Source organism: Callorhinus ursinus, unplaced genomic scaffold (genome assembly GCF_003265705.2).
Source record: "Callorhinus ursinus isolate GAN/ISIS: 27379988/994484 unplaced genomic scaffold, GSC_fseal_2.0 scaffold41, whole genome shotgun sequence".
Classification (NCBI taxonomy): Eukaryota; Metazoa; Chordata; class Mammalia; order Carnivora; family Otariidae; genus Callorhinus; species Callorhinus ursinus.
In genome coordinates this window covers 13,879,991-13,895,443 of record NW_027397103.1, presented here as the reverse complement: position 1 = coordinate 13,895,443, position 15,453 = coordinate 13,879,991, and the positions used below count along the sequence as shown (strand labels likewise).

Genomic DNA, 15,453 nt, shown 5'->3' with positions numbered 1-15,453 from the left:
ACAGCGAGTGGGGAGGGAGCTTCGTAGCTGTGTGCCAACAGACCGGATAAGAAGAGTTTCACAGGGCTTGGCCCTGTGGAGAGAGGCAGCCTGTGTCCTCCCTCCCGCGGGAGCGAGAACCAGCTTCCTCAAGTACGAAGGAGGAGAAAGGCAAAGGAAAGTGGGCTTCGCAGAAGCTGGTGTCAGGAGCACCTGCTATGGTCCCTCTCGGCTCTGGAGGCCCCCACTGTGATAACTTATCCCTGCACATCACACCTGTGCCTCGTGCAATCCAGTGACCTCAGAGAACCACCACACCAGAAGTCCCTTGTGTTCTCTACTACGTATGCCACGGTTCCAAACTCCTATTTTTGACAGGCAACCTCACCCCGGCTCTACCCTGGATAATTCTCACACATGACTACACCACAATCCTGGGCTGATTTCACGCATGGGGAACTGAGTCCCGGAGGAGGTAAACCATTCACCCAAAGTCTGGCGGCCACTAAGTGTCAGAGCCAGCATTTGAACACAGCTCCAGAGTCTGCACGGGCTTACACTGAGCGTCCCTTAGGGATCTGAGTTTGCCATCAACTCAAATCATTTTGAAACTTTGCTGCTTGTCAAATAAGAATCAGGAAGTCTGAGTTATCACTGAAGAAAAGAAGTGGCCCAAACTCCACACTCACTGTGACTGTCGCTGATCTCTCCTGGTCCAGATCCAAGATAGGTCCAGATCCAAAATGACTGGGGAGTCATTTCAAAGGCTGGGAACCCTGTGCCCAGGGTCCCACCTCCCTAGGGGTGAGAAGCAGCCTCTTCCCTAGATTTTTTCACGGCCCCAGGGGAACAGGCGGAGAGTTCAAGGCGGGTGCCCCCCACTCTGGAGACCACAGCTTCTCATTCCAGGCAGAGGAACCTCTCTCTACCCCCTTCTTCCCACCTCCAAATGTACCCCACCCTCCCCCACTTCACTCCCAAATGTGCGGAATGACTGAGAGGAGGTCTATTTATAGAAGACCAAAAAAAAAAAAAAAAAAAAAGCCACCACCACCTCCCCAGAGAGGACTTCCCCGTACCTGAGCTGAGATTTGAATGAAAGAGTGACAGACATGTCAAGAATTGTGGGAAGAGGGTTCCAGGGGGAGGAGGAGCCCAGGCAAAGGTCCTGGGGTAGAAAGGGGTTTGGAGTGGGCAAAGCGAGGTCTGAGGGGAGCAGGAACCAGACGGGCTGCGCGTTGGACAGACCGGTGAGGAGGGAGAACCACACGGCAGGAGGACGGAGCGGCCGTCCCAGGGCTTCGGGCGGGGAGTCTGCGGGATCGATGTGTGTTTCAGCAGAGAGCTCTGTGCGTACACAGAGACTGCAGGGCGTCGAGGGCGGAGGCAGAGGCTGAACCAGCCACCCAAGAGAGAGCTGATGGTGGGGAGGCTTGGGGTGGGAGCTGGTGGTGGGGCCTCAGAGGAGACGTTGAGTGGGGGTCCATCCCTGCCCTCAGCACACTGTACTGAGCTTGTGTGTGTGTAGCCCCACCCCACCCCCGAGCTGTGGGCTCCCGGACGACAGAGACCAGCACTCAGTGTGCGTGTGTATTTGTGTGTATGTGTGCGCACACTTACGTGTGTGCATGCCTATGTATGTGGGGGGTGTGGTTATCCTTTCCCATCCAATTTCATGGACCCCTGAATTCTAACAACAGACACCTTCGGCAGACCCCAGGTTAGGAAGCCTGCTGGATTTTATTGTGTGTACAATGGGAAGCCACTGGGTGGTTTTAAGTGGGATGAGTAGGAAGAGGCAACATGGTCTGATTTATGTTGCAAAAAACACCCATGAAATACCACGAAGCTTGGGCTGTAGAGTGTGCCCTTCGACAAACACCTACTGGGCACTCTCCATCGGATGGTGGGCTGCATGCTGCGTGACAAAGCTGGTGAACAACACGGCTGGTCTCTGCCCTCCAGGACCTCCCAGTCTCGTGGGGTGGGGTGGAGATATGGACAGATAACCCCCAATATGACTCTGCTCTGACCCAAGAGCCTGGGACTATAGAACCTTCCATGGCAAAGGGGTCTCATCAAATGTGATGCAGTGAAGGATCCTGAGATGGGGGGGGGGGGGTTGTCCTGGGTCATCCCAGTGGCCCAGTGTCACCACAGTGTCCTTGTAAGTGAAAGAGGGGGGCAGGAGGGTCATAGTCCAAGAAAGGGGACATGGTAATGCAAGTGGACGTCAGAGTGATATGGGGCCACAGACAAGAAATGAGGCAGCCTCTAGAAGCTGGAAACGGGCGAGGGTCCGATTTTCCCCCAGTGCCTCCAGAAGGAACACAGTCCTGCTGACACCTTGATTTTTGCCACGTAGACCCATCCCAGACTTTGGACTTCCGGAATTGTAAGATAAATCTGTGCTGTCGAAAGTCACGATGGTTGTGGTAATCTGCCTAGCAGCGACGGGAGAGGGATGCAGACGCCAAGAACAGTGCCTGGGCACCAGGAGGCCCGTGCAGCATTAGCTGTTACCGCCCAGGCCTACGGAAGCTGCGCTGCCTTCCCCCGACTCCCAGCTCTTCCCCGCCCCCTCCGCCTGCTCTGTCCACTCTAGCCATCAGCCCTCTCTGAGGTCCTCAAACACACCAAGCCTAGTTCTGCTTGCCGTCGTGCACTGCTCCCTCTGCAGGAATGCTCTTCCTCCACAGCTGTCTACAGCTGGCTCGTCCTCCTCGGTTAGGTCTCAGAGCAGACACCGGACCCTTGGAAAGATGTCTTCCTGATGGCTCTGACACGCCCACCGCCTTCCCAGTCTCTCCGTTCTGCTGCTAGTACGAGTTCTCGGCACCTGAAATAATGGAACGGACTGTCCTGGCGTGTGAGCGGCATGAGAGCTGGGGGCTCTCTGCCCGTCCATCAGCATCTCCTGGAGCACATAGGAGGCGCACAAGTATTGTCGGAAGGAAAGAAGCACACGTGCCCAGGTTTCGTAAAGTCTCGGGCCGATACAGCTGAAGACAAATCTGATCATCTCTTGTTTTTTTCCATGCAGAGCCTGTGTACCCAGTTGCCTAGAAACTCACCAAATGTGTTCACTTTTTTTATTCCAATCTTGTTGAAAGATACTGTGTTTCGTCTGCATGTGCAAGCTGGGCTTTTTAGTTTTGAGAACTGTAGTTGGATAGCAGACTCCAGCCCTGCTCTCGACACCACCCCTGGAAATAAATCTCTAAGCTCAAAGCTCAGGAATTGGACAGAAAACCAAAGAGAACTGAGGGGGAGTGAAAGGGCACGGTGGAAGGGAAAAGAAAGAAAACTTATGCTTTTTCATAAAGAAAAGAAACAGGCACCGAGTTAGCATTTCCCAGGCAGGGAGGGGACAGCAAAGAGACTATTTCCAAGTTTTAGATTTTAAAGATGATGCAGAAAACATCATTATTACCCTGGGTTATGACACTCCCCTTTTTGACTGCCCTTTTTAAGATGGGATTTTTGAAGGTTTCGACCATCTGTGCTGTTCTGCTAGAAATGGAATTATCAGACACAAATCGTTTCCAAAATTTCCATCAACCCCACCTTCCCCCTCTCTATGTACCAAAAAATAATGAATCCAGCACATACTAAATAAATGTCTGTTGTATAGTAATTGACTGGATGGAGAGAAAGAAGGAAGGAAGGAAGGAAGGAAGGAAGGAAGGAAGGAAGGAAGGAAGGAAGGAAGGAAGGAAGGGAGGGAGGGAGGGAGGGAGGGAGGGAGGGAAGGAGGGAGGGAGGGAGGGACAGATGGATAGATGAACAAACAGATGAATGGATGGGTGGGTGGATGGGTGGGTGGACAGATGGATGAGTGGACAGACATAAGAATGGATGGAAGGATGGATGGAAAGATGGATAGTTGGGTAAATGAATAGATGGATAGGACAGATGGATGGGTGGACAAACGGACAGATGCACAGACAGATGGATAGATGGATGGATGAAGGAAACAGATGGAAAAACAGATGGATGGATGGACAAACATATGGACAGATGGATGGGTGGAATGATGGATGGAAAGATGGATAGTTGGAATAGATGGATGGATGGACAAACAGATGGATAGATGAATGGACAGATGGACAGATGGATGGATGGAAAGACAGATGGATGAGTACATCACCGCTGCCCCTGTTCTTTTGCAAGCCTTCCTGCCTGGACCATTGCATCAGCCCTTGCCCTGGCTTCCAATCCTGGGGTCTCTCCCTTGTCCTATCAGACATTACCCCAAAGCTGCATATTTACCTTCATGAAGTAGAGATTGCTTCACTACCCAAAAGGTGCCAACAGTATCCAATGCTACCCAGGGTCACATAACTGTGGTAGCAAAGTTCTAAATTATAAGCCTGGGGTTGCCTCCCAGGGTAATAGTGCCCCCTCAGAAGGTGCAGTGAGACTAAATGAGATATTCCAAGGGCAGGAGTCATAGCTGACAGCCCACCCAACAGTCTCCCTTCCTCTCGACCCCGTCACAGCTAAGTTCCCAAATGCCAGATCTTCATCTCCCCACCTCTGCACCATGGCTATCTCTGACTCATCAAATCAAACTCTTTCTTTCCACCAGGAGAAGAACCCACCACCCACCCTGAGATTGACCTTCTGCTTGGCCTTCACCCAAAGTCTAACAGATGTGCCTGCATGTGGCCAGAGAAAATGGCAGCCATGATGAAAAGAATGATGACTAAATCTGACTGAGTGCTGACAATGTGCCAGCCAACACTGACACCTTCCCTACAGTATCCCACTGAGTCCTCACAAAACTCTATAAGAGAAGAAACCTCATTTCTACAGTTTACAGACAAGGAAACTGAGTTCAGATAAGTAAAGTGATATGCCCACAATAACAAAGCTAGTAAACATTAAAGTTCAAATTTCAGTCTAAACAGGTTGACCCAATAGGCTGTACTCTTGACCAAAATGTTTCTTTGCCAACTGCCTCAAAGGTGAAAATGATTGGAATTTTCCCAGTATGTACCTCACCTCAGTAAATCAACAGGATAACAAAACTAACACGGTAGAGTGGGTCATTAATTCTACACAATGGTTGAATCAGCTTGAATCTACCTGGGGTGCTTTCCACTACATATACGACTTTATACTTGCCTGGATAGTGTAAGCATGTTCATATTTGTTGTATCTCACTTAGTCCATATGACATCACTGTGCAGTAGACAGGACCAGTGTTCTTACTTGGAAATTCACACATGAGAAACTAAACCAAAGAGAAGTTAGGTGACCCCTCTGAGGCTACATGGAGAATGAGAAGCCAGGTGGGCTCTGCCCTCAGGTCTCCTCTTCCCAGCTCCCGGGGCTGGAGGAGAAGGATGTGGAACTATCACAGGAGCCTCCTTAGCCCCAGCCCCATGGGAGCCCCTAACTTCCAGGATGAAAGGCCGTCTATGTAAACGAAGAGGCTTGTGATCACCGTGCCTGTGGGGGCTCTGCTGTGGGATCTTCTGGAAGAGCAGAGTGCAGAGTTCTTCCCAGGAGGGCAGTGTCTTCAGGAGCCTGGAGACGTCAGAGGTGGTGGGTTGGCTCCGGATGACACTGAGGTCCAGGAAGCTCCTCAGGCAACAGCCTGGGGAGGCAACAAAAGAACAGATCATGGGAAGAGGGATGGAGAGTTCTGGGTAAACAGCCTGAGGAAGGGCAGAAAGGGGAGATTGGGGTCCTGCACAAGGCAGGTGGGGGGGTGATAATGGCCCCTCTAGGATGTCCACATCATAATCCCCAAAATCTATGGAAATGTTACTTTTACATGGCAAGAGGGAAAGTGAAGACTCTTGAGATGGGGAGATTTTTCTGGCTAATATCCAAGTGGCCCCCGTGCCATAGCAAGGGTCTTTATAAGGGACCAAGGGAGGCAGGAGGGTCGGAGAGGAGACGTAATGACAGAAGCAGAGGTCTGAGTGACACGGAGCCACGGGCCAAGGGATGTGGGCAGCCTCCAGGAGCTGGAAAAGGCAACAGATGGATTCTCCTTCCCATCCTCTGGAAGGATGCAGTTCTTCATTTTAGTCCAGTGAGACCCATTTCAGGCTCTGGCCTCCAGATTATAAGATGATGACTTTCTGTTGCTTTAAGCCATTAAGTTTGTAGTGATTTGTTAGTGTGGCAAAAGGAGATTAACACAGCAAATGAGAGCTTCAGCCAGTGGACTTGGGCTCTGATGGTAAATGTAACCATCCATTTATTTGTTGAGCAAATACTGTATACTCGGCACTATGCAAGGTGCTGAGAAAGCCCCCAGTGGTCAGAGCAAACATGGTCCCTCCCATCCAGGAGCTTGCGATCCAGTTTCTGCTTATCAATCTATTGCTGCCCGGCTCCAAATTCACCCCGCATTACCTGTTCTATGAAAATGGATCTGAGCCCTTAATATATTTTTCCTTTGCCAAAAGGCAAGGTGTTGAGCTTTGTCAGTGGGGATGTCGGACAGACGTTTCTGAGGGGAAGGGCTTGCCTTGGGACTCTGGTGCACTCTGTCTGCCGGCTGCCGCCGTGCACGTGCTGTGACTTCTGCAGCACTGGTAGCCCCCCTCAGGTCCAGCTCCCGCAGCACCCAGCACCCGGCAGCTCTACCCAGCAGCCACCTTGAGTGGTTTGGTGCTTCCGATGCCTCTGATGAGACACCTCTCTGTAAAGAGCAGTCTTCAGAATTCTAGCAAGTTCTGCCGGCATGCTACCTCGGCAACTTCTCCACGTTCGATGAGCTGGGACCACACCCTCTCCAACAAGGGCTGGATCTCGGGGGGGGGGGGCTGTTCCTTGAGCACTCTAGCTCAGCCCTGGGGCAGTGGATGCTCCTGATGGCTGCCATTCGGACATTCTTCAGAGTTCTCTTCACTTCTTACCAAGCAATCCCTTGTCATTCCAGTCTCTGTTATAATTAATAACCCTTTATATTAAACTTTCTCCGGTTCAGTGCTTTCTCATGATAGGAGCCAGACTGAGACAGACATGCACAATCACATAAATAAGCATGAACTGCAGACAGTGGTATGATCTACAAGAGGCAGGTGAGCAAGAATATAAGGAGGACAGAACTAATTTTGCCTGAGTGGCCAGGAGAGGCCTCTCGAGTTGAGTTTTAAGGTGAAAAGAGACCAGAAACCAGCCAAGTGGACCATTCTGGGCAGGCCCGGGACTCAGTGTGGCTGTGCTCCAAATGCACAAGATTCTGAAGAACAGGACACATTTTGGGACAAAAGAGTCGTGTTGTGCAATAAAACCAGCAAGACGACAGCATCAACCAGAGCCCGTGTGGCTTCAGATGCATTCCCTGCTGGGTTCTGGCTGCTCAGGTGACCCAGCCCTGGTTCCCGGGAACACCTCCTCTTGCTCCAGCCCCAGGTCCAGTGGACTCTTGTTCTGGCCAGGGTTCCCGACTCTTCTGTTGTGTCTGGCTTCTCATCCATTCTAATTCCTGCGTAGCTGCGTGCCTGGGCTTACATCACTCTGCTCTCGCTCCTAAAGTGGTTTCTGCTTCTGGGTACAAACTGATACAACAACAAGCCCATTTGTGGATGTTCTGTGCACAAGCCATGTAGCACCCTTACATCGTGCAGAAGTGGTCCAGAGTTAGTTGCCACCGAGAAGGAAGAAAGGAGGTGAAGAAGGGGGGGAGGAGAGGAAGGAGGGAAGGAGGGGGGGGGGGAGGGGGAAGGGGAGGGGGGGGGGAGGGGAGGAGGGGGAAGGGGAGGGAAAAGGAAGAAGCACCTAGAAGGTACCCCCTGCTAGGCACGGCACGCAGAACTCTCCCCTTGGCAGCTGTGGGTCCGGGGAGTGCGGCTGAACCAACTGATCGAAAGAGAAACTACCAACTTCGGTCCCACGGCAAACTTCACGGAATAGCTCTGGTCCCTGGGGTCACTTCAGGGCCACTCTTCACAATGATCCAAGAGATAGATGGTGACACCCAACACCACTCAACCATCCAACCCCGGCGTTCTCCTGCCAAGAGGAGTTAAAGCCCAATGCGGGAAACCATCCCTAAGTAAAGATCAGCCAGATGGGGAGCGCCGGGCGGCGTCAGTGGTCAGAGCCATGCCTCATGCACCACACACATAGACCCAGCCTCCCTGGAGCGGCAAGGCGCGGGCACGGCCCCTGAGGGGATGGAATGGCAGTGGCTGAGGGAGGGCCGCAGAGAAGTCTCCGGAGGCGGCGAGCACGCCAGCACCCGTGGGACTCCACACCCCGCGCTGTGCCCAGGCGCCTGTCAGTGAGACACAGGAGCACAGACGCCCCACCAGGAAGCACCGGCCCCCGCAGAGAGACCGTCCAAGCCAACCCCTGATCTAGGACCACATTCCAAATGCCTGCTTTTCCTGCTCTGCCAGACTCTTCCTTCCTAACCCTCCCCCCGACTCCGTGCTGTCCCCACTACGAGCCCTGACCCTGGGAGGGACAGCCCACTCGGCCCGGGGCCGTGAGAGAGGATGTCACCTCTCTGAGGTGTCACAAGACAACCAGCACACCCCTGAAGCCCAGTGACAGCCAAATGACTGTCCCCACTGCCAGGCGCTCCCCTCAGAAGGGGACTTAGAGCGGGCGAGATGCTAAAACTAAAGTAGGGCCAAGGCCATACGATGGCAGGCGTGGAACGCGCCACGACAGCGTTAAAGCAGCATAGCCAGTCCATAAGCACGGCCACGGCTGTGTCTGATCCAGCGGGCTGGGGTTGTCTGTGGGGTGCTGCACTTGGCCAGCCACGGGTCTATACCCCGTCCCGGTTCCGCCTCCTTTCCTGCTCCTCCCAGAACTGGCACCTGCCCATCCGAGGAGGGCCTGACATTCTCCCTTGGAATTCCGGCCTCAGAAGCGACAGGAGGCTACAGAATCCCCAGTGAATCGGGTGCTGCACACTAAGCACAGGGCAACAGTGTAAGGACTCAGAGTAAAGACGCAAGCCAGTCTCAGCCAGATCGAGGTTGATCTGGAGGATCAGAACAGTCTCTTTCTGCCTTAAAATCCACATCCATCCATCTCTGCCCTTTAACAGGGCCATTTCCTGCTGACTGTGGCTGCACCAAACCCAAAATGCAGATTGCTGCTGATGTGGGTAAACTCCGTCAGGCTAACTTTCAAGAATTAGATGAGCCCAGTAGCTCGGATTAAAGCAAGGGGTTCATTCATTTGCTGACATTCATTCACAGCATATAGTAACTGTCCCAGGCACTGTTCTAGGTGCTGGGATCACAGATGTGGACCCAACTGACCAGAATCAATCCTACCCTCACGGATCTCACCTTGTAGGGAGGAGATGGTTGGTGAGCCCTGCACCAATAACATCTACGAAAGATGAAACAGGGCGGTGGCATGCACAGCAGGGGTGGGGGGGGGCAGGCAGAGAGCCAGTTCTGGCCAACGTGGCCAGGGGAGGGGGCATCTCTTAACAGTCAAGGTGAAGGGAGGAGCCAGGCATGGGACACATGGGGAAAGTGTGTTTCAGGCATAGACAAGAGTAAGAACACAGATAGGCGAATTGCAGACTTCATTGTTAGGTGTGGGGTTTCGTTTGCAAGGATCTTAACTCTGGTATCCTACTTGAGTACGGCTGATAGAAGCACCCACAGACTTCCCTAGAATATCTGGGTGCTGACCCCTACACTTTGGTCCCAGAGAGGAAGGCCAAAGTAATGCAGAATAATTCCTGTTCCACTGAACATTTCCAGTGTGGGAAAGGTATTAGGAATGTGGTGCTCCCAGGGATTGATAATCCCTGTGGATCACCAGCATTGCCCTTTTTACATTCTGGAACCTCAAGCATAACCCTGTGTTCAGATGTGGCCCCTGAGCCTGGTCGTGAATGGAGCTTCAACCAAGCTCAGAGGAAAAATCTGGTCACCTCCAGGCCAGGAGCAGAAACGGAAGTGGTTTTATGGACTCTGGGACCTTATGCAGGCTCAGCTGGTCAGTTCCCAACAAGGCTGCCTCAGTCCATCGCATTTTTCACCTTGCCCATCCACACGCTAGCTGGGAACTGCCCAGTGAAGCATGCAGAGCGCTGTCCCCACACACACCCCTGGTGCATTCCACTCAGTGCAGCACTTGGTCTTGATGTGGGCCCAGATTCAGACCATAAAGAACAGGAGCCCCCAGGAAATGTTCACCAATATCCACAAAGGAGAAGAGATTTGCTGTGGACCCCAAATCGTTTCCAAAAAGGCATTATAGAAAGCAGGTAAACAAAAAGTAATCTGAGTGTATTTCCCTTGCTTAAACATTCTCAAGTGCATAAAAAATAACAGATTATAAAACATTTCATGTTTCTTTGAACATTAAAAACACTCCAAGAAAACCACTTGGTGACCCTCTTCTGAAGCTCAGATTTCTCACCATTACAAGAGGGACGATGCCCACAAAGGATGTCTGGCTGACGAAGATCTCAGAGACGGCCAGTTCGCTCATAGAGTCCTCCACTGGATACTCCACCTGCCAGGTGATGGGCTGGGCCCCGGCCAGGCCACTGCTGTTGTCGATCCCAAAGTCCACTTGCAAGATCTCATAGAAGGAGCCATTTGCCCTGGAAAACAAACACATGTTGAAGTGCAATTTAAAACCTGAGACTCAGTAGTCTGAGATAAATTGCCACATTCCTCCTTGCCAATGGAAAGAGTGGTTGCCAACTTCAACAGAGTACATGGCAGTGTCGACAGAGCCTAATTCGTGGGCTGTCCATCAGTGACCCACAACTCCAAATGGGTGGGCAGCCCATCTGCAGGGCTCAGTGAGAAACAGACCATTCTTCCTTGAACAAGCAGGTCAGACAGCTCTCCCTACTCCCATGTGTGCCCACAGCAAGTGGCCCTGAGCCTCTTGTCTGGTGCTACCATCACTCCATTCCTGAGGCACACCCTGGACTCTGGCTACCTCCACATTTACTTAGCTGTGTGTCTATGGACCAGTGGTTCAAATTCTGAGTTTTAGGATTTTGGGAGAACAGTGGTGACCTCACAGGCTAGTGGGACCGTCATGAGACCAAGCATGGGAAGGACTCCGTAATTCCCTGGTTCACTACAAAACTATGAGTGACACATAAGATGCTACAGTGATTCCTCATTTCATGACCCTGAAATGGGATGAGATGTAAGAATCCACCAGCCTTAATTCATGGAGTGGCAGCAGTGCCTATGTGTTTGGAAGAGGGGGAGAAGGTGGATGGGACACATAAACGTGAAAAAGACTAGCATCATTCTCAATATTTTTGTACACAGGGAGCATCTTGTCATTGACAGGGATGTTGTAAATTGTAGGCCGACTATTGTACCAACAGCAGAAGTCGCTGAACAGAGAGTTAAAACAGAAGCCATGCAGCACAGTGTTTGTGAAGGACTCCTGTTCTGTAGCCTTTTCCATCACCCTAATGCTAGCTTTAGCCCCAGCCAAGGAATCTGACAGCAGAGTGACCGATTCATGGTTCTGCAAGGCCTGAGTCACACCAACCAACCTATCCCTTTACTGCCTGTGGGCCTGCCTGGACCAAAATGGGCTTGGAAGCCTCTGACCTGTCTTTCAGGGTGTGGGCAGGTTCTGCAGAAGAGTTTTGAAAATGAACCTGGACTTGCTGCTTGCCCACCAGAAATCTCCTACCATGGACAGCTCCCTTCCCACCTGCGGACTTAAGAGGGTGAAAACCACACTTGGATGGTTAGAAGCATCCAAGAGGTACCAGAGGCAAGGTTCAGACGTAGTAACAGTATTTATAGAAATGACCTGCTCAATACAGAATTCCACCCAAATCAGAACCACCCTAGACTCCATATAGAATTGGTTGTGTCCAACCCTTTTCCATGCAGCCAAGGTGTTAAGAAACTCTCTGATGTTGCTCTGTCCAATACTGTGGCCACTAGCCAGAAATGGCTATTCAAATTGAAACATAAATTTATTAAAATGACACAGCCGGGTGTCCCAGCTGAGCTTAATCTGGGTGTGGAACATGGGAGCTCTGATTCCTCAAGTATCTACTCGTCACGGTGTTCTGCACGGAGAAGACAGTGTGTACGGCATAAAGATCCCTCGCTTCATGAGAAGGACGACAGTGGGCACACAGGAGGACCCCCACCAGGGGACTCCAGTTTACCTGGGCATCTTTGGTGAGAAGGCAGAGCAAGGGGAAGCTAATGGCTGATTCTGAGTGGCCAAAGGGATTTCAGGGTCTTAGGGGCTGAAGCCCTTGCTTCAGCCACCCCCATTCCTCTCCCAGACTGAAGTCTCCTCTCTGGTCCACAGCAAGTCCTCACTTCTCCATCTGTTGAGTCAGGAGACACTCGGTCCTATTGGACCAGATCTTCCATTCCTCTTTGGGCTGCACCATGCTTGGAACCATTATTTGGGAGCTGCTTTAATACCTCCTGGGTTCTCAGAATTCAGTAGACCTCAGTAAGGCAAATGCCAAGAAAGTGAGACCCCCGCCACCCCCCAGCAAGAGAAGAAAAGGAGCATAACTGTCTGTGTTCTCAGCAGTTTAATCCTGCTAAATCTGCACTCTGGTCTTGGGCGTACAGAAGCAGCCGGTCTTTGGGCAGAGGGGCCAGGGTCTGTGTGAGAGGGCCAGCCCCCTTCTCCCTTCCTGGGCCCCTCCTGCCCCTCTCTGACTGTCCAGCCCATGAGCTGAATCAGCGACAGGAATCTGCCCAGTCCAACTACAAACAGAATAATGATCAACTCTGAGTCACTTTTATAAACAAGTGTTTATTCTAAGTCATTTCCCTCAAACCGGAGGAAGGGGGTCTTTTATTTTCAGGCAGCTGGTATGCTTGCAAATAAGTCCATTTCTATGGAAATGGGTTTATAATTATTAAATTTACCTGTTCCTGATCTATCCTTGATAAGCCTTTCAAATTTAGGAAAGTGCTTCATGATCCTCTCAATTTAATAATTACCAACTGCCTTTGAGGAATCCGGATCAGTATTCTGGCCGTGAGATATTCATTAGATATTTTTCCCTGGGGTGGAGAAATGTGTGTGTGCATATGAGCATGTATGTGTGTGTGCATGCACATGCATATGTGTGTGTGATGTGTGTGTGTGCATGTATTGAGCGTGCATGTGTGTACATGTGAGCATGCATGTGTGTGTGCATGTGTGTGCGTGTGTGTGCGCGTGCGCGTGTGTGATGTGTGTGCGTGTGCATGTATTGGGTGTGTGTGTGCATGTGAGCATGCATGTATGTGCGTGCATGTGCATGTGTGTGCGTGCATGTGTGTGTAATGTGTGATGTATGTGTGTGCGTGTGCGTGTATTGTGCGTGCCTGCGTGTGTGTACATGTGTGTGTGCGTGTGCATGTGTTCGGAGGGGTCAGGCAGGAAATGCTGCTTGGGTGCTTCTCCCCCCGAGACTGAGCACACAGCACCCTCCCAGAAGGACTTGGTTCCCAAAGCCCTGTTTCCCACGGAAGCTTCCCCTCTAGTAAACCTGGGAGCCTCTTCCCTGGGACCCTGGGACCCCTGGGGTGGAGCTGAGGCAGCTTTTGAATGCACAGTGTAGTTGCAGCTCAGACAGGCCAGCAGGAAGGAAAAGGAGAGATGGGGGCAGAGGAGGGGTATGGGGGACCCAACCCAGCAGCTTGTCCCCAAGAGCCACATCCAGCCATTTATCAGCATATAACCCATGATGACAATAATGGCTGTTTGGGGGAGGGAGGGAAGGAGACAGGGAGAGGGGAGGAGGAAGGGAGGGAGAAATAAGAGAAGGAGGGAGAGGGGGTTCAAAACTTTGAACTCTCCTCCAGCAAGTTGTGCCATTTACGTCGACTATTACCCCCCAACCCCCACAAACTTCTAGATGGTTCTGCGCTGCCAGGCTGAGATGCTGAAGCTTTCCCCATACGAGCTTTTCTAGAAATGGAGTGAGAGAGGCTGACCTCTGTCAGGGTCTCTGTCTTAAGAGCCCTTCTCCGGCATTATGTTTTTAAACGACCAAAAGGCAAGGTACATACAGACCCATGATCACATTGAGCAAATGCCCCAGTAGAGGCACGATGACATGGATCCACCATTATGGTGCCCTATAGAGTATTCTCGCCATCCAAAAAATCCTCTCTGCTCTGCCTATCCATCCCTCCTCTGCCCAATCCCTGGCAACCAATCTTTTACTGTCTCCAAAGTTTTGCCTTTTCCAGAATATCCTATCACTGGAATCCTATGGTGTGGTGTGCAGCCTCTTCAGACTGGCCTCTTTCACTTAGTAATATGTATGTGAGGTTCTTCCAGGTCTGTTTTGGCCTGACAGCTTACTCCTTTTTAGTGCCGAATAACACTCCATTGTCTGATGGACCACAGTTTATTTAATCACTCACCTGCTGAAGGACATCTTGGTGGACATAAGCTTTCAACTCCTTTGAGCAAAATACCAAGGAACATGACTGCTGGATGGTATGAACCTAATTCTTCAAAGGCCAAAGCCTATTATAACACTACAGTCACTGTGGTCCCTAGTATATTCATTTATGCAGGGACATTTATTAAGCACATATTATGTGTGAGGCACTGAGAATTCATTGGTAGACAAAATAGATAAGATCCCTGTCTTGCTAATCAGGTAAATATTAGGTAAGTCCTGGTCATGAAAGATGCTATCCTAAAAATTAAATAGAATTAAATTTCTTTTTAAAAGCCTAAATATTTTCAATTAAAAATTTTTAAATACAATTTTAAAATAGTCCATTTTTATTTTAAACTAGAATATATATTACAACAGAAGACAATGAAAGGTGTTCAGGGCCTGCCCCTGTAAGGAACTGACATTTGAGCTGAGACCCAAAGGACGAATAGAAGCCAAACAGATCTTCAGCAAATGTTTGTTGAATAAATGAGTAAATCTATTTTAAGCTTTTAAAAAAATCATGGGAAAAGTTTATCCCAAACCATTCAGCATGAACACAAGGTGCTAAATGCAAAAGAACCATTCAGTCTTTGTTCAAATACCACCTGCTCAGTAAAGCCTCTTCTGACCACACCATCTAAAGCTCCATCCCCCGTGCCTACAGTTCTGACCCCATTAGCCAGCTCTATGTCTTCTATAGCTTTTATATTTTCGCATACTAAGTGATCTAAGTGACTAGTTGACTGGTTATGTTGATTCCTTCTCTCTCTCTCTCTCTCTCTCTCTCTTGCACACGCACACATACACACTCCTATGAATGTGGGATCTTTGCCTGCTTTGCTCATTATTGTGTCCCCAGCACTTAGAACCCTGCCTGGGACATTACTCATTCAGTACCAGTGAATATCCGACAACAGTTGGAACGAGATCTCAGAGGAACATGTGCTTAGTGAACCCCGAGACCAGATGTTAGGAGAAGACAGATTGGCAAGTCAGGGAAGGCTTCCTGGAGGAGGCTGGACTCAGGCTGATCTTTGAACAACAGGTTAATTAGACGAGCAACTGCTACAGCCCCACTGCTTGGGGTTGCTCATCACACCCTTTTCCCTCTGGGCATG

The 15,453-nt window shown here is 50.6% G+C and overlaps 1 protein-coding gene across 3 annotated transcripts in view; it reads right to left on the bottom strand.

The window, feature by feature from the left end:
- The window catches only part of TMEM132B (transmembrane protein 132B), a 184,848-nt gene that overhangs the window by 90,491 nt on the left and 78,904 nt on the right, over positions 1 to 15,453 (bottom strand). For all 3 annotated transcript variants that reach the window (XM_025889618.2, XM_073881301.1, XM_073881302.1), the window contains exon 2: positions 10,348 to 10,534. In XM_025889618.2, the coding sequence (XP_025745403.2) occupies positions 10,348 to 10,419 (72 nt within the window). In that variant the 5' untranslated portion in view covers positions 10,420 to 10,534. The remainder of the gene's footprint in view (positions 1 to 10,347; positions 10,535 to 15,453) is intronic.